Below are 19,481 nucleotides of genomic sequence, written 5' to 3'. Positions count from 1 at the left end.
TCTGAAGCTTTGCAGTTTCCACAGGTAGATCCACTTCTCCTGTGAAGGATATCGAATTCACTTTCATCACTCTTTTAATGCACAGCAGACTGTCATAACATGCATTGTTTTGTTTAAAATCTCTCTTTACCTCCAGATCTTTTGCTTTAGATTTGAGTCCTCTGGTTGTTGATTCTTTGGCCAAGATTTTTTTTTACTAAACTACTTCCTTAAAACTTTTCATGATTTTCCTCTAACCTTACTGTGGTAAAGTCCCGATTACTGGTAGTGTTCTAGTAAAATCTCCTTAAGAGCAATGGAATTGACATTTTAACCTTACCATGGTAAAGCCCCCATTATAGGTAGTGTTCTAGTAAATCTTGACAGCAAAGTAATGGACATTTTTACCACTGGATTTTTTTTTGCCATTCAATTATTTTCTGGCTGTTATCAACATTCCATCCAGCCACATTGGCTCCATATCTCTCAATACATCTGGCCAGCAAAAGTCTATCAATCTCAAATTTCAAGTAATCCAGTTGGAGCCTATCCAGTGCCTTATAAATGTTCAGTTATTGCTTTTGTACATGTTTCTTCTTTTCATAAAGTCAAGTAATCGTACATGCATTTCTAACAGTTTCTCAACATGTACGTTTTCATGCATGCAGCTTAGATCTCCCCATTCCTATGTTAAAACTGTATTTATTGGTTTATACTGCATCAGCTTGTGCTTCTCAGTAAAATGTATTGTTTTATTGTTCTGTGTTAAGTTGCATCGCTGTGTTTGCCCATTTCACCAGCTTGTCTATGTTTTTATGGCATCTGTCACGGTCTTTTCCACTGTTTATTTATGTTTTAAATTTTATTGAGATACAGTGTGGAACAGGCACTTCCAGCTCTTCGAGCCTCACCACCTACCAATCCCCCAATTTAATCCAAACCTAATCACAAGACAAACAGTACATCTTTGGATTGTGAGAGGAAACCGGGGAGACCTGTAGGGAACCCAGGCGGTCTTGGGGAGAATGTACAAACTCCTTAAAGGCAGTGGCAGGAATTGAACCCAGAGTGCCTGTACTGTAAAGCATTGTGCTAACCACTATGCTACTTACTCCACTTGTGTTTTGTATCATATACAAACTTTAAGATTATGCACCTTATTCCCAGATCCGGCTCATCACACCAACCACTGAGCAGCACTACTAATCTGAAACAACTTAGCATAAACCGTTTTTTTTTGTTTCTTACCTAACCTTATATCCTTCAATCCCATGGGCTTCCATTTGGAAAGTAAATCATAATAAATAGACACAAGAGAATGCAGATGCTGGAAATCTACAGCAACACACAGAATGCTGGAGGAACTCAGCAGGTCAGGCAGCACCTATGGAGGGGAATAAGCAGTTAACATTTCAGACTGTTCGTGTCCCTCTGTAGATTCAAAGTACATTTATTATCAAAATATGTATGCTGTATACAACCCTGAGATTAGTCTGCCCCGCAGACAGCCACAAAACAAAGGAAACCATGGAACCCGTTCAAAAATAAACATCAACCACACCGCCCCTCCACCACGCAAAAGAAAATTGCAAAAACAGCGACAAAAAAACAAGCAAAAAACAGAATATAAAACACAAAATGGAGAGAGTCCAGGTATATTCAGTTCAGCTCAGTTCGTTATCTGCAGGCCGCCCTGATCAAAATTGCCTAAACAGCAACAAAAAAAAAGTGACCAGAAACCGGAAACACATCATAACATGAAACACAGAGTCCAAGCCACAGACCGCTGAGTTCCTCCAGCATTTTGTGTGTATACAAATAGGTATTTATTTTATAAGACAAATTTCACTTCTCTCCTCAATCTGTAAATAATCTGTAATCCCTCCGTAAAATGAAAATTAAATTACATTAACACACACACATGCTGGAGGAACTCAGCAGGTCAAGCAGCATCTATGGAGAGGAATAAACAGTCGACTGGTCCTGATGAAGGGTCTCGACCCGAAACATCAACTGTTTATTCCTTTCCATAGATGCTAACTTCCTGCTGAGTTCCTCCAGTGGCTTGTGGATTTCCACCATTTGCAGAATTTCTTGTGTTTATAATTAATTACATTGTTGCCAATAGTAATACCTTAAAGCATTACTGTCTGACAGGGCACTTACTGTGGAAGCTTCACAACACTGCCATTGCAAGCTAATGTTGGCTCTTGATATTTGAATGCTGCCAGTAACACGGTATTAAATTTTCATCAGTTGTCAGCCTGCCATTTGCAAATCTGTTTGTTGCCTGCATTCAGCAAGACTGCAACCTATAAAGCTATATGTAAAGGAATCTCTTACTATCTCTTCTTTCAGTCAGTCCTGACGAAGGGTCTTGGCCCAAAACGTCGACTGTACTTCGCCCTATAGATGCTGCCTGGCCTGCTGCGTTCACCAGCATTTTGTGTGTGTTGCTTGAATTTCCAGCATCTGCAGATTTTCTTGTGTTTGAAGCTATATCAAATGTGTTCAGAATTAACTTGCTGAAGGCAGAATATTTAAGCAATGAATCAAGTCACCAGACTCAAAACAGTTACTTTCTCCAAGCTGTAAGGCTGATAAATGCTTCCACCCACTAACCCAGCCCACCACACCCCCAACCACCACTACTTTATCGTTTCTTGTCAGAGCCACCTTATGTACAGACACCCCTGTGCCTAGCGTCACTTTATAGACATACAATCAATCTATGTATATAACCTATCTTATATTCATTGTGTCTTTATTATTATTTTGTTCTTTACCTTATTGTGTTCTTTAATACTGCATCAGATCCAGAGTAACAATTATTTCATTCTCCTTTACACTTGTGTACTGGAAGTGATATACAGCAATCTTGAAGTCCTCATACGGAGGGATTTCCATTGTTCAACCTGATGGGGAGTACAGGAAAATATTTTATTATGTCTGCACAGTAGAAAACTGTATTATCAAGCATTTAGCATGTAAAAAATGATTGGCTGCAGTTGTCCAATTTACTGACAGGATTGCTTCAAACAAAGATGCTTCAATGAACAGAAAATGGGGTGGATGGAGAAAACAAAGGAAATGTGATGGATGTAAATCAGGAAAAAGTGTGAGGCTTTTTTAATTATAGCTGTTCTGTCTGCAGAAAATGTAAACAGGAGATGAGTGAAAATAGCGGGACGAAAAATATTTTAAAAACCACAAGATTCTGCCGATGCTGAAGATCTTGAGCAACACACACAAAATGTTCGAGGAACTCAGCAGTGTCAGCCCAAAATGGAGGGGAATAAACAATCAACATTTCAGGCTGAGACTGGAAGTGAAAGGGGCTGAAGTCAGAATAAGGTGGGTGGAGGGAAAGGAGTAGAGGGAAGAGGGTTGGAAATTACCAAAAGATGGAGAAATTGATGTTCATGTCACCAAGTTGGAGGTTACCCAGATGGAGTATGAGATGTTGTGTCTCCTCTTTGAGTTTTGCCTCATTGTGGCAAACAACTTCATTTGGGAATCGGAAGTCAACTTGAAAGAGGTTGCTACTGGGAACTCCTGTATTTTGCGGCGGGCAGAGCAAAGGCATTTGACAAAGCGGTCCCTGAATCTGCATTGGATCTCACCGATGTGAGGAGACAACAATGGGAGCACCAGATGCAATAGATTCACAGGTGAAGTGTTGCCTCATCTGGAAGGACTGTTTGGGGCCCTGAATGGTGATGAGGGTGGTAGTGTGGGGCAAGCGTAGAACTTGTCATGTTCGAAGAGATATGTGCCTGGAGGGAGATCAGTGAGGAGGGATGAGTGGGCAAGGGAGTCATGTGGAGAGTGATTCCTGCAGAAAGCAGAGAGGTGGGGAGGGGGAGATGTGCTTAGTGGTAGGATCCTGTTTTGTGTCTGTTGCACAAAATATGATGCTGGCATAGCAAGGCACAAAACATTGCCTTAGTTGAAAAGCTGCTATGAGAGAGATTATTAGAAATACTTCACAGATCAAGCATCATCTCTGGAGTGAGAAAAACAAGGCGTAATGTAGACCTTTCATGGTGACCTTTCATCATAACTGGCAAATTCTGATAACTACAAGGTCTATAAATGCAGGGATGTGATGGTGAGGCTTTATAAGGCATTGGTCAGTCCGCACTTGGCGTATTGTAAGCAGTTTTAGGCCCCGAATAGAGAAGACCAGGCCTCGGAAAGGTGGCATCCATCATTAAGGATCCCCATCAGCCAGGACATGCCCTCTTCTCGTTGCTGCCATAAAGGAGGAGGTACAGGTGCCTGAAGTCATGCCCTCAACATTTCAGGAACAGCTTCTTCCCTTCCACCATCAGATTTCTGAATGGATAATGAGCACATGTACACTATTCTCACTATTTTTTCTTCTTTTCTGTCTCTCTTTTTGCACCACTAATAAACGGTGTGTCTGTATGTGTGTGTATCATTCTGTCAGAAACCCTGAAGCAGGTGGTCATGGTAGAACAGATTTAGGATGCGTTTGAGCATAGGAAAGCCAAATAGGGGGAGCTGGCAGAGCAGTGCCAGGGATGGGTGGAGGGCACGATTGAGCCTATAGAAGTGGGTGTATCAGTTTTACTGGTTGCTTGTTGTGCAGAACCTACTCCCTCCTTGGAGATGCAAAGAAAAGAGCCATCAGGGCCATTACAGAGGCTGCTGAGCGAGCCTCCAGATGGCTGTAGATCAAGAAGTGTGACTTGTGGACCAATACTGCTGAGACACAAACCAGGGCATGATCAACCCTGGCTGGGTCACCTGGACGGGTGTGTCTGATGTTCAAAGACCTGAAACACCCAATGACCCCAGGTTACTTCACTGATGATGTGTCCCAGTGCACATATATAGCTAGCATGCCTAACACTTTGCACAGTACTGTAGTAATTTTATGTATCGCACTGTACTGCTGCCACAAAGGAAAACAAATTTCATGACATGTGTAAGTGATGATAAACCTGATTCTGACATGGGTCTCTATTGTGATCTGAGAGTGGGAAGGGGGCAGAGAGAGGGAAAAGGGGAAGGTAGAGGGGAGGAAGCAGGAAGCACCGGAGAGACATTCTGTAATGATCTATAAACCAATTGTTTGGAATCAATTCATCTGGCCTAGTGCCGCAGGGCTAGGTGTGTCTGCACCCTCGCCACCCCCTTCCCCCTCCCACCGCACCGCCCCGGCATTCCTTCTCCGCCACCTGTCCCACACCTCTCCCACAGCACTCCACCCTCACCATTTCCAACATCCTTTGCTCCTGCCAGATTAACAAAATTGCTCTCCGCTCTACATTGCCAAATACTGTGTATATATATATATATTTCTTAGTATAACTTGTTATTATTATGTATTGTAATGTACTGTTGCCACAAAACAACATTTCACAACATTTCCAGTGATATTAAACTTGCTTCTGATTCCACATTGTGAGCACCAAGTGTCACGTATCCAATTGAAAGTGAAAATGAAACACTGATTCATCTGGAAGGAGTGCTTGGTCCCTGGATGTTGGGAAAAGGAGAGGTAAAGGGGGAAGAGTTGCATTTCAATGGAAAGTGGCATGAGATGAACAGTGTGCATTGGTGGCGTTGAAAGAGCAAACCAGCAGATCCCAAAGGAAATGGTCTCTTTGGAATGGTGAAGAGAGGAGAACGATGGAACCCTGTCTTTGCCCTGGGTGCAAGTAGGTGGGAGAGTAAAACTGAGGAAGCAAACACACCTCACCAAGACCCTATGGTTAAGGAAAAATAAAGACATCTTCAAAGTTATATTCAAAGTACATTTATTACCAAAATTTGTATATGTCACCATATACATACCATAGCCTCTCATATGGTAACACCAAGGAATTTCAAGTTACTGACCTTCTAAACCTCCAATCCCCTAATGAGGACTGGCTCTTGAACCTCCGGCTTCTTCCTCCTGTAGACAGTAATCGCCTCATTAGTTTTGCTAACTGGTCTAAACGTCTTACAACACATATCAAAAAAAACTATAGCTGTTGTAAATACTGTGATACTCAGCAAATCCAGAATAGAGAGGAATAGAGGCACACACAAAATGCTGGAGGAACTCACCAGATCGGACAGCATCCATGGAGGGGAATAAACAGTCCTTGTTTCAAGGTGAGACCCTTCATCAGGACTGGATGGGAAGGATAAGAAGGTGGGAGAAGAAGGAGGACAAATTGGCAGGTGATAGGTAAAGCAAGGTGAGTGGGGAATGGGGGTTGAAGTAAGAAGCTGGGAGGGGATATGTGGAAAAGGAAAAGGGCTGGAGAAGGAGGAATCTGATCGGAGAGGAGAGTGGACAATTGGAGAAAAGAGGACGGACACCAGAGGAAGGTAATAGGCCAGTGAGGTGAGGTGAAGAGAAGAGGTAAGTGGGGAATTTAAAAGAGGGAAGATGGAGGGAGAAAATAAATGGAATTTAAAGAAATTAATAGTTTTTCAAGTCATTGGATATTGGTTGCTACCCCCTACCCCATGAAATGGAGATGAAAAAATGAGAAAAGATATGGACAGCAAATATAACAAAACTTTTTTTTTATCTTCAACAATGTGCTATCTCTTCACAGTGCAACTTCCCATTCAACCTTATGATATGTTTCAGCTGCTGTTTTACCTCCTCCTATCCCATCATCCTGGTCCCCAAACACACCTTACTCTGCTGCCAATTTAATATACAGAGTGTTCAGTGTCTACAGTGGAGAAACCAAATAGAATCATGGTGGTTGCTGTGTGGAACTCTTCAAACTTATCTGAGGGGTACCCCAAAGGTTCCAGTTTTGATGAAAGAACATCAACCAGCTGTTCTTCCATCTGCCTGACCTGTATTTCCAATCTAGAACAGCGCAGTATTGTCCAGTCAGCCCACAAAATTTTACCAACTGATAAACCTACTCTAAAATTAATCTAACTCTTCCCTCCTATGTACCCCTTCCATTTCTTTTTTCTTCTTCAATGTGCCTATCTAAGAATCTCTTAAATATCCCCAATGTATCTGTCTCTGGCAGCATATTCCATGCACCCACCACTTTCTTCAAATCACCTTCAAATTATGCCCCTTTAAAATAGCCATTTCCACCTTGGGAATGCTATACACTCGATCTATGCTTCTTTGACAAACTGCTTTAGTTGTCCAATGGAGAGTATATTGACTGGCTACATCACAGCTTCGTATGGAAACACCAGTGCCCTTGAACAGAAAATCCTACAAAAAGTAATGGATACAGCCCAGTCTATCGGGGGAAAGCTCTTCCCACCATTGAACACATCTATCGCAGGAAAGCAGCATCCATCATCAGGGCCCCCCACCACCCAGGACATGTTCTCTTCTGCTGTCATCAGAAAGAAGGTACAAGAGCCTCAGGAATCACACTCACCACGTTAAAAGAACTATCAGGCTCTTGAATCACTCTACTTCACTTGCCCCATCATTAAAATGTTTCCACAACCTATGGATTCGCTTTCAAGGACTCTTCATATCATATTCTCAATGTTTATTGCTTTTTTTATTTATTATTATTATTATTATTATTATTACTTTCTTCCTTTTTGTATTTGTGCAGTTTGTTGTCTTTTGCAGACTAGTTGAACACCCAAGTTGGTGCAGTCTTTCAATGGTTCTAATATGGATTTATTGAGTATACCCACAAGAAAATGAATCTCTGGATTTTATATATGCACCCTGATAATAAACTTAGAAACCATAGAAAAACTACAGCACAGAAACAGGCCTTTTGGCCCTTCTTGTCTGTGCCAAACCATTTTCTGCCTAGTCCCACTGACCTGCACACGGACTATATCCCTTCATACACCTCCCATCCATGTATCTGTCTAATTTATTCCTAAATATCAAAAAAGAACCCGCATTTACCACCTCGTCTGGCAGCTCATTTCATACTCCCACCACTCTCTGTGAAGAAGAACTTTGAACTTTTACACTTTTATCTCCTCTGTCAAGTCATCCTCCTCCACTTCAAAGAGAAAAGCCCTAGCTTACTCAGCCTATCCTCATAAGACATGCTCTCTAATCCAGGCAACATCCTTGAGTATGTTCTATGTTCTAAAATATTTTTATTAGTGTTTGTTTTTAATCAACAATTTCACCACTGTTTTTAAGTGGATTAAAAACATCTCTCAATTATAAGTATCTGTGCATTTTCCTGGTTATTTTGTTTTGCTGAAAACACAGTCCAGAGGTTTGGCAAGTGACAACAATGACATTAGCACAGATTCTATTCCGTATTTTATCTTGACAACTATGGTTTGAGGCAACGATAAGATGATCCGTTATGTAATTTGTTTTCTTTTTCCCAACGAGAACTGGATCATCATCCTTTGTTACTCGTACTGTAATAAAGATCAGGCATTCATCATCATCATTATGTGTCCTGTTGTATGACATAGGCAATCATGGTCTCCATGATCGTGATTGTTCTTGGCAAATTTTTCTACGGAAGTGGTTTGCCATTGCTTTCTTCTGCCAGTGTCTTTACAAGGCAGGTGGTCCCAACCATTATCAATACTCTCAGAGACTGTCTGCCTGCCATCAATGGTAATTGGGACTTGGGATATACACCAGCTGCTCATATGAACATCCACCACCTGCTCCCATAGCATCACGTGACCCTGATCAGGGAGCTAAACAGGTGCTACACCTTGCCCACAGGTGACCTGCAGGCTAGCGGAAGGAAGGGGGACTTTAGACTTCCTTTGGTAGAGACGTATCTTCACCTTGCCACCCAATTACAATTAATGTTGTACATTAATTCTTAAATAAGGAAAGACATCGCTGTGTGCTTAGTAATTTGATTATCTTCTAAAGAATGAGGTAACCCATCAAATAATAACATTGGCCATGCCCAAAAAGGTTTAGTTTATTAAAATTGTAATTTCAGAGATGCCTTGCAGAATTTTTAATATCCCATCAGGAATGTTGGAAGTTTCAATATGAATTGTGAAAAGTGAAGTTAGGTCCTGCAACATGGATTTAGGGAGACTGGAAGAATCAACAGGAGGAGCTCCAAGGTTGTGAACTCTGCATCGGTTCTAGTGCTGTATACAAGTGAGTATACTCACATTATGTTCAGTTTGAATTATAAATTTCAATTTATTTGAACTGCAGTCAAATTGCTGAATTTATATAGTGTATGGCCCTGTGCATTGTACGAGTGGAAGCCCAGTTTACTCTCTAGTCTCACATATAATGGTTTGAAGTTCGGTCAGTTGTCCCAAAAAATGAAAAAATTAGGATTAAGGCAACTTGTTAGTTCCATGTGGTCTTAAAATTATCAAAGTTCAAAGTAAATTTATTATTAAAGTACACATATGTCACCATAAACAACCCTGAGATTCATTTTCTTGCAGGCATTCACAATAAATATAAATAAAGTAATAATAATATAATCATACAGGATAAAGAAGCAAGAACAACTTACTTAATAGATATAGCCATCCCAAGTGCACATAACTGACAGAAATCAATAAGTGAAACACTAAGAATATGCAAAATTAAAAGAGGAAATTGAAAGAGTATGGAACAATAGTAATATCTACAACCGGTATCATCCCAAACTATAAACTACACCATAACTATAAACAACCAGGCCTGCACAGCAGTATTTATGTAAATCTCCAGAAAGCCGCAATGCTGAACACCACTAGAATTGTCCGAAAGTTCCAAGCAATTGAGAAATAAGTGTGCTTGGCTATGCCCTTACCTCAGGTTTTACAAGTTGAGCTGAGAAAAGATAAAAATAATGATAATAAATAAATAAATAAGCAATAAGTATCAAGAACATAAGATGAAGAGTCCTTGAAAGTGACTCCATAGGTTGTGCAGTCAGTTCAGTGTTAGCATGAAAATTATCCCCTCTGGTTCAGGAGCCTGATTGTTAAGGGGTAATAACTGTTCCTGAATCTGGTGGTGTGGATAATGAGGCTCCTGTACCTCCTTCCTGATGGCAGCAGTGGGAAGAGAGCATGGCCTGGATGGTGAGGGTTCTTGATGATGGATGCTGCCTCCCTGTGTCAATGCTGTACGCTGGGGAAAGCTTTATTGTGGTATATCCGCTTCGCTATGATGTTAGTTCCCTAGACAGTGACAAATCTTAACCACACCCATTCCAACAAACAAAAGGGGAAAATCTGACATCATCTGGAACAAGATTCCTCATTAATCCTCTCATGGCACTCCTGACATTTGGATTTCAAATGCGTAAATTTGTCTGGACAACTTATTAATGATTCTAACCTATGTTTGCTATCATTGGCTTCTTCCTTTACATACTAGGATTGTTTAGAACAGGGGTTTCCAACCTTTTTAATGCCATGGACCAATACCTTTAAGTAAGAGGTCTGTGAACCCCAGGCTGGGAACCCCTGGTTTAGAGAAATGGACGGTTGATGGTGTTGAAGTTGGTAGAGTTGAACACTAGATGATAATATTAGATATCAATAGTCTTGTGTACATTTGTGTCTGGCATGTTCAACATATTCCAAATAAACATAAGTATCAGAAGAATATTGTAAAAGCATGATCTGATGAGATATCCATTTTGGGATGGTAGTTCATAGATTATCTGAGAAAGTAAGCTTCGTTAATCTGCACCTAAACTAATGACATGTGGAACAACATTTTTAATTGCAAACAATGTAATTAAATTTTTTAATCATTTGTGGGTACGTACACTCCATGCATTATTTTTATTTCTGTTGTAATGAGCTGCAAAGCTTCAGGAGCAGATTAGACCCAGAATGTTTGTTTATCGCACAGCACCCTTTTCTACCGTGCACCCTGCAGTTATTTAGATGAATGCTGTATTTTTCTGATGATGTTCAAGGAACAAAATCAAAAATGTTTACTCTTTTTCGAGCCCAACTGCAATGTGTGATCCATACACAAAAGCTTGAGAGCATCGCTGCATTGTTTTCGAGAACGTGCCGTTCAATGAACATGTCTTTGAGTTTATTTCAATTTTCTTGCCCATGAATGAAAATAAAGTGCTTTCCGACATTGGAGACACACTGCCTACTGTTAAAGAAAGCCCACCAGTATCAGAAAGCAATTATATATATAGTTGTTTTATATTTCTAGATACAGGCATTCGTATTCACCATTGCCTGGTTCCCAGAATTTATGAGGGGTATTAAAATATCTGACCAAAAAATGTCCCCTTTGCAATGAAAATTCCACATACAGCTAAAGGAGCAGATAACTGTAAACTCTAATCAAGCATCCTCACTGCAGTGATAATTAACATGCAGATTTGCTTCTCTGCTCTTTTTCTTACTGTAGGTGGTTTTTTCATTGACAATCCTTATTATCAGCCTCGGGCGATCGCACCTTTTATTATTCACTTGGGTCCTCAGGATTTCGACTCTGACTTCTAGAACCATCAGGTTGAGATTTGAAAACACCTTTTTTTTGTCATGTCGATTCAGCTGTGGGCTAGGCAGACTGTTTCAAGGTTATATTCCTGATCAGCCCTTGCAAAAATGGCAGCCTTTAATGGTCACTTAAACTGGAAGTTAAATGTTCAAACCAAACTCATAAATGTTGTTTGTTTAACTGCCCCAAACGTTAACCATTTGAACTGTTCAATAATGTGTTTTCATTTCCCTACCTTCACCTTTCACCTATGCCACTCCTGTGCATTCCAAGAAAGTTTGCAGTTAAAATTATTACATATTTTGTTTTTGACCTTGGCTAAAATCTGCTGTAAATTTGACTGTCAGTTCTGCTGCTGGTACGTACTTAGTAGGTTCAGCAGTTCAATATTAAAGTGTAACACCACTTAAGCTTTGCAAAATAACAGGATTAAGTATAATACAAGATAAAAGTAACTGAATCGATCCATTAATGCAAACTGGCAAGCATTCCCTATAATGGATGTATTAAATTCTTTTCTCAGAAGCCTTGCATTGCTGATACAGGGTTAAAATAAAATTCTAACTTGAAATAATTTCTAAAGTTACGGTGGCTGGGCATTGTTTGATATAAGCACATGAATGCTTTGTGGATAACAAGAATGTTGGAATTTAGATAAAAAGTAGTTGAAAACAATGAGAATAAGTACAAATTATCCATAGTATGGGTGATGAATACTTAAATTTGAAACTGCTGAGAATTATATTTAAAGTTTGAAATGTGTTTGTGATTACTTGCATTATTTGTCTTCTGAGCTGTATTTTCTGCTACATCCCTTCAAACTGTTAGAACTATAAATGCCATTGAAAATGCATGATTACTTACATTATATTCATCTGAAAATATGTCATTGAAGAACAATCACCCATTTGTCATTATGTAACTGTGTTTCACTGGTTCACATGTTCATCTGAGTCTGAAGTTCAAGTCTTGGTCCAAACACAACAATGAGACTCACACTCCAGTGCAAAGCTCACTGAGTTCCTCACTATAAGACCATAAAACAGAGGAGTAGAATTTGTCTATTTGACCCATTGAATCTGCTCTGCCATTCCAACATGGCTGATTTATTATTCCTATCAGGCGTTTCCCCCGCCTTCTCCCTGTAATCTTTGACGCCCTGACTAATCAAGAATCTGTCAACCTCCACTTTAAGTATACCCAATGATGGCCTCCATAGCTGCCTGTGACAATGAATTCCACAGATTCACCACCCTCTAGCTAATGAAGTGCTGTTTTAGATGCAATATTAGTCTAAGACTTTGTCTCTCAACTGGATGAACTTGAACAGCAACCCCAATGTCCTGTCTGATTCTTATTTCGCATATGGTAAACAGTTGATTTGGGCATTATCAGATTGCTGTCTCTGTTTTTTTGTTTCATATTTAAGTTCAAGTTTTTTGTCATCTCACTGTACATATATACAACCAAATGAATCAACATTCCTCTCAACCATGGTGCACCGCCAAAACATACATCACACACAGCACATAAACCAAATAAATAAGTTAATAAAATATAATTCAAAATGCATGTAGTAGGTAGCACAGATAAACAGCTTGCTATCCTAGTGACGAGACCTTAGTGATGACAGGGTATTTCTTAGTCTCTCACTCGGAGGGAAGAAGCTGTTACCCAGACTAACAATCCTAGTCCTGATGCTCCTGTACCTCCTTTCTGATGATAGTGGGTCGAAGGGATTGTAGGATGGGTGGTAGAGATCCTCAATAGTGCTTCAGGCACTTTGTATATAACACTCCAGGTAAATGTCACAAATGGCGGGTGCGTGGGAGGAGACCTCAGTGATCCTCTCAGTTGTTTATTTTAGGGAAGACCGGCAGTTATTGCTCACCCCTAGTTGTGGATAACAAAGTTATGACGAGCCACCTTCTTAAACCATTGTAGTCCTTGTGAAAGGGTTCTTACAGTAACACACACAAAATGCTGGAAGACTTCTGCATTTGTCACATTTTCCCCTTCCTCTGAATGTCATGGACTGCTAATTATAATATTTGTTAAAATATTCTATTTGGAATTTCATTTTCATTTTACAGAAGTGATTCTATTTTTTACATGACATTAATCGCTGAAGCTGACTTTGAACATTTTTGATCATTTTGAAGTGTGAAGTGTGTGTATGTTAATGCTAGGTGTATTATGGGCAAGGTGATGAGCTTATAACATGGATCATACATGGATCTATGTTGTTGTGACCATTTCAGAGATTTGGTTGAGAGAGGAACAGGAATGGGTGCTTTATGTCCTAGTGTTTTAACATTTTAGAAAAGATAGCAAGAGAGGTAAAAGAAGTGAGGGAGTTACACTTTAATCAGGGACAATATCACAACAACTCTCAGCTCACCTACTGCGTGTATATGGATAGAACTCAAAAATTGGAATGGTGCAATCACTCTTATGGGATTGTACTACAGACGCCCTAATAGCCACCTGACATTGAGGAACAGATATTCAGGCTGATTAAGAAAAGATGTAAAAATAAAGGGGTTGTATTCATGGGGGATTTCAAATTCCCTAATATAAACTCAGAACTTCTGAGTGTAAGAGATTTAGATGGTCCAATGAGAGGAGGAGGTATATTGCACCTGGTGTTGAGTAATGAGCCTGGCCAGGTGTCTGACCTTTCATTGGGTGAGCAATTAGGGAACAGTGACCAAAACTCCTTAAATTTTAAAATACAGTAGCAATAGAAAAGGACAAGCATGGATCTTGTAGGAGAGTATTAAACTGGAGCAGGGCGAATTACAGGAGCATTAGGTGGGAACTAGGGAGAGCTAATTGGAACAGGTGTTTCTGGTCAAATGCACATTCAACATGCAGAGAGCAAAGACCAACTGCACAGAGCACAGGACAGATATGTTTTACTCAGAAGGATGGCAAGGTAAGAGAATCTTGGTTGATGAATTTAGTTAAGAAGAAAATGAAAAGTATATAAAGCTTAAGAAGTTAGAATCAAAAAGAGCCCTTGTAGATTATAAAGAAGTCAGAAAAGAACTCAAGAAGGGAATTAGAAAATTTGAGAGGTACCATGAAAAGGCTTTGGCAAGTAGAATTAATGAAAGGTAAGTGAATCTGTGGAGGCTAGGTTAATGGGTATATCTAAAGTGGAGATGAATAGCTTCTTGCTTAGTAAGGGCATCAAATGTTATGGGGAGAAGGCTGAAGAATGGGTTGAGAGGGATAATAAATCAGCCATGATGGAATGGTAGAGCAGACTCAATGGGCTGAATAGCTTAAATGTCCTTTTTTATGCTCTTAACTAGATGTTTGTGGTTCCAAAGTAAAGTGGCATAATTCTGGGTACAGCTAGTATCTTTTTCCCACAGTTGAAATGTCTGATTACCAAAGGGCATGAACTTAAGGTGAGAGGGGATAAGTTCAAAGGAGATGTGTGGGGCAAGTTTTTTTTTTACAGAGAGCAGTGGTTGCCTGAAATGTGCTGCCTAGGATGGTGATGGAGGCAGATATAATAGAATTGTTCAAGAGATCCTTAGATAGGCACATGAATGTGCAGGAAATGAAGGATATGGACACTGTGCTGGCAGAAGGAATTAGTTTAATTGGGCATGTGAGTCATAGTTTATTTAATTCAGCCCAGCACTGTAGACTGAAAGGCCTTTTCCTGTGCTATACTGTTCTATGTTCAACAGAGCACTTTAGTTATTAGTGATAACTCATGCTGAAGAGTACTTTGAGGTTTGTGGCCAGAATTCATGTGGTATGATGCATGTGATGTTACCACACTGGAGTACCCTGTTTACAAAATTGCATTCAGCCCACCAGAACGATCCAGCAAACTAAACAGAACATAACAAGGTGCTGGAGGAACTCAGCATCTATGGGAGGAATCAGATTTATTATCGCTGGTATATATTGTTTTACAGTAGCAGTACAATGCAATACATAATCTATAAATTACAATAATAAATACAATAATGAAATACATTTTTAAAAATTAAATAAGTAGTGCAAAAAGAGAGCAAAAAATAGTGAGGTAGTGTTCATGGGTTCATTGTCCATTCTCCATTCAGAGATGTGATGGAAGAGGGGAAGAAGCTGTTCCTGAAACGTTGAGTGTGTGTCTTCAGGCTCCTGTAACACCATCTTGAATGGTAGCAATGAGAAGAGGGCATGTCCTGGGTGATGTAGGTCTAGGTGATATAGGTCCTTACTGACGGATGCCACCTTTCTGAGGCATCACCTTTTGAAGATGTCATCAGTGCTGGAGAGGTTAGTACCCATGATGGAGACATTTAGGAAGAGCTGAAGTTTCTGGCCGAGTCCCTTCATCAGGACTGGAGGAAAAGGGAAAGAAGCCCGAGTAAGGTGGTAGGGTGAGGGGAAGGAACATAACAGTTCCCTCGTTGGTATATGTTGGGTCCACCAGTAGGCTGCTGAGCTTCATCTGAAATGTTTGCGTTCCAGTCCTACGTGGTGATGTTTCATAATGTACTTCCCGTCATACCACCAGTTGTCTGACTGCAGGCACGCGCATTACACGGTGCAGCACTCCTCTGGCAACAACAGGTCCACCTTCTGCTGGATGAAGAATTTTGCCCTAATCTTCCATTGTAGGTCATCAAAGTTCAAAGTACATTTATTATCAAAGTATGTATACATTATACAACCTTGAGATTCATCTCCTTACAGGCAGCCACAAAAGAAAGAAAACTGAAAGAACCCATCAAAAATCAGTTATCAATTATCAGTCATCAGAATCAATTATCAGTTTGCACGTTAAACTTTGATTTTGATTAGGTGTGTTGGTAAGCACCAGGATATGATCAATAAATACCTCATAAACATACATCCTGAGTGTACGAGTCTGTGTGGCTTCCAACCAGGTAACCTCCAACCTGATGGCATAAACATTGATTTGCCCAATTTCCATTTCTCTTTTTTCCATTCCAGCTCCCCTCTTAAACCTTCTCCTCACCTCCAGTCATCTCCCTCTAGTTCCCCTCCTCCTTCCCATTCTCTGCTATCAGATTCCTCCTCCTTCAGCCCTTTACCTCTTTCACCCTTCCCCACACTTCATTTCCACATCCCCACCCACTCACCTGGTCTCATCCATCACCTACCAGCTTGTATTCCTCCCCCTTCCCCCACCTTCTTATTCTGGCTTCTTACCCCTTTCCAGTCCAGTCTCGGCCCAAAACATACACTGTTTATTTTTCTCCATAAATGCTACCTGACCTGCTGAATCCCTCCAGCAGTATGTATTTGTGTGTGTGTGCGTGCACGCACGCTTATTATTCTAAATGTATGGTACGTTTCTTCCCCTGATTTCCCAGTTATGCTATGTGTATGATATGAAGATGGTTTACCTGAAATGAAGTTTAATATCCTGTTTATTATATTTAAAAAACTGAAGAAATACTGCCTCGAGATTCATTATCTTGTTACTATCATGAGTGAATTACTTTAATCATTATTAACTCATTCCAACTTTGCATGTAGGCACAAAGAACTAACCAATAACATCGCATTTTTTCAAGTGGCTTTTTTTTCTTTGAATGTGCTTCAAAACTTTGCCCAGTCACCTTAATCTACAGTTTATGCAATAACTTGTAATAATTGAATATTTCTCAGTTGTAAAGCACAATTCTAATTCAGCAATACTTCTCTCAGGGTAATGAGGGGATTTGAAATACTGGGCAGCGACTCCTGGATTTCAATACCCCTACCAAGGTGTAAATGAAAATTTCAAATGCGCACAATCAGGGCGGATAATTAACAAACTCTTCCAAAATAATTACTTTGATGTTATCGAATATTTAACTTCTCAATTGTTCCTGAATATTGTTTCAGGGAAGTAATTTTAAAACCGCATAGCTTGTTTGTTGAAATTATAGGAACTGTACTCCGCAATAGATGTAATGATGTGCAAGTATTATCAGATAAAGGAAAGTAACCATGTATATAATTATAATCAGGACTAAAAAAAAGTCTTGATACAGCCATTTTAATGTGTTAATAGATATCTTGGGAGCTGTATGTAAAACAAAAAGGCAATAATTAGATTATAAGCATAAATTATACATAGTGTATATTTTTTGTGTGTGATTTTTGTCACAAGTAAATTGTACAACAATACAATTTATAAAACAAACGACCACAATTTAAAGCTGTTGCATTGTGAATATTTTTGAAAGATATGCTAAAAGACTTAATCATACATGTACCTTTATTTAACTGGATTTTGTCCTCGACAAAGCTTCATAATTATTGGAATATTCTGTATTGGAGCCATGAATGAAAACTTCATCCAAATGTTGAGTCCTTTTACATTGTACCTTGCTGTGAAATATGCCAACTGTTCCGTATTTACACAACACTTAAACATGTTCTCAGCCTAAGTAGAGACTACAATTTGAAAATGCATTTGTTTTTCTGAAATGTTTTTTGTTGCTTTTGCCATAATGATTTAATGAATAGCTTCAATATTTTAAAGTGAATCCCAACCAGAGGTTAATCACATGTTACAACCTGTGGCTTTTCAGAGCAATAAGTAATGGCACTAAATAACAAAATGTTATGTTAACTTGCCTTCAAAAATGTCTATACTGCGAGGTTCAAAGTAAATTTATTGTGAAAGTATATTTCTGTCACCATATACTACTCTGAGATTCATTTTCAATAGTTACACAACATTTACCTGTATTCCCAGTCCCAGAGACACTGACAGGTGTGTAACTTAGAGGACAAATTGTTGGGGAGACCTTGTTGTGCAACAGGGCAAATTGGAAAGGACTTCTGATGTAAAGCAAGGCCTAGCCCTTTCTACACTTAACTCATCGATGATCTTAAAGGACATGTCTTTGTCCTTGTGGGTATAGCTTTTACATGGAAAGCAAGGATCTTGTCATTACCCAATCTTATGTCTTACGGCAAGATGCTAGCCAAAGTTGATTGGAAGGGGACACAAGCAGCAATGACGACTGGAGTTTCTGGGAGCAGTACACCCGAAAGAAGAAGAAATATTTAAAGGAAGGATGAGGCAATCATGCCTGACAAGGGAAGTCAAAGTCAGCATAAAAGCAGTTGGGGTTGAGAGTGATAATTAATCAATGGCAGAGCAGACTCAATGGGCTGATGAGCCGAATTCTGCTCCATGTCTTATTATGGCCTTTTTCAAGTGTAAGGAAGTTGTCTACAAAAACTGCAGCTTTCCTTTCGCTGAAGAAGAATCCCAACCACTGAAGCTGTACTCATTCAGTCTAGAGGTCGATGGTGGCTTGCTAAGTAAAATTAAGTTTTGATACCCAGGCTAATTTGCAGGTTAACATCAAAATTGATGGCTATTAAGGAACCTGCCTGTGTTTGTCCAGCCCCTGAATTGAGGGAAACATGAGAGAAAATGATGAGAATCTCACGCCTAAGAAAATAACACAACCAAGTCCTATGTTTTGAAGGACCACAGATATCATCAGTTATTATGAAGTATCACAGAGCCTGAAAGTCTGAGGGACAAGCTTGTGGTACTCCACCTACACACAGTGGTACCTCCTGTACCTGATAAAATGGCCACTGAGTGTATGATTGTGCTCCTCTGCTGCTTAGCCCATCCACTTCAAAGTTCGATGTGTGCTCTTCTGTACACCACTGTTGTAATGCATGGTTACTGTTGGCTTCCTGTCATCCTGAACCAGTCTGGCCATTCTCCTCTGACCTCTCTCATTAACAAGGCATTTTCACCCACTCATTGGATTTTTTTTTTTGTCTTTACACACCATTCTCTGTAAACTCTAGGGTCTGTTGTGCATGAAAATCCTAGGAGATCAGCAGTTTCTGAGATATTCAAACCACCCCATCTGGCACCAGCAATCAGTCCATGGCCAAAGTCACCTAGATCACTTTTTTCCCCAATCTGATACAATGTCTGAACTACTGAAGCCTGACAAAGGGTCTCAGTCCAAAGCGTCAACTGTTTACCCTTTTCCATAGATGCTGCCTGAGCTGCTGAGTTCCTCCAGCATCTTGTGTGTTGCTTTGAACTGAACCTCTTGACCGTGTCTGCATGCTTTTATGAGTTGAGTTGCTG

General features: G+C 39.9%; 1 protein-coding gene across 1 annotated transcript in view; it reads left to right on the top strand.

Annotated features, from left to right (window-relative positions):
* The window catches only part of strbp (spermatid perinuclear RNA binding protein), a 287,597-nt gene extending 268,443 nt beyond the window's left edge, over positions 1-19,154 (top strand). Inside the window, exon 20 of the mRNA XM_063073349.1 lies at positions 11,288-19,154. Coding sequence (XP_062929419.1) covers positions 11,288-11,382 — 95 coding nt within the window. The 3' untranslated portion in view covers positions 11,383-19,154. The remainder of the gene's footprint in view (positions 1-11,287) is intronic.
* The last annotated feature ends 327 nt before the right edge of the window (positions 19,155-19,481 follow it).

The sequence above is a fragment of the Mobula hypostoma genome, chromosome 21 (assembly GCF_963921235.1).
Source record: "Mobula hypostoma chromosome 21, sMobHyp1.1, whole genome shotgun sequence".
In the NCBI taxonomy this organism is placed as follows: Eukaryota; Metazoa; Chordata; class Chondrichthyes; order Myliobatiformes; family Myliobatidae; genus Mobula; species Mobula hypostoma.
Note: the sequence above shows the minus strand (reverse complement) of the source record. Positions and strands in the feature narration are given on the sequence as shown.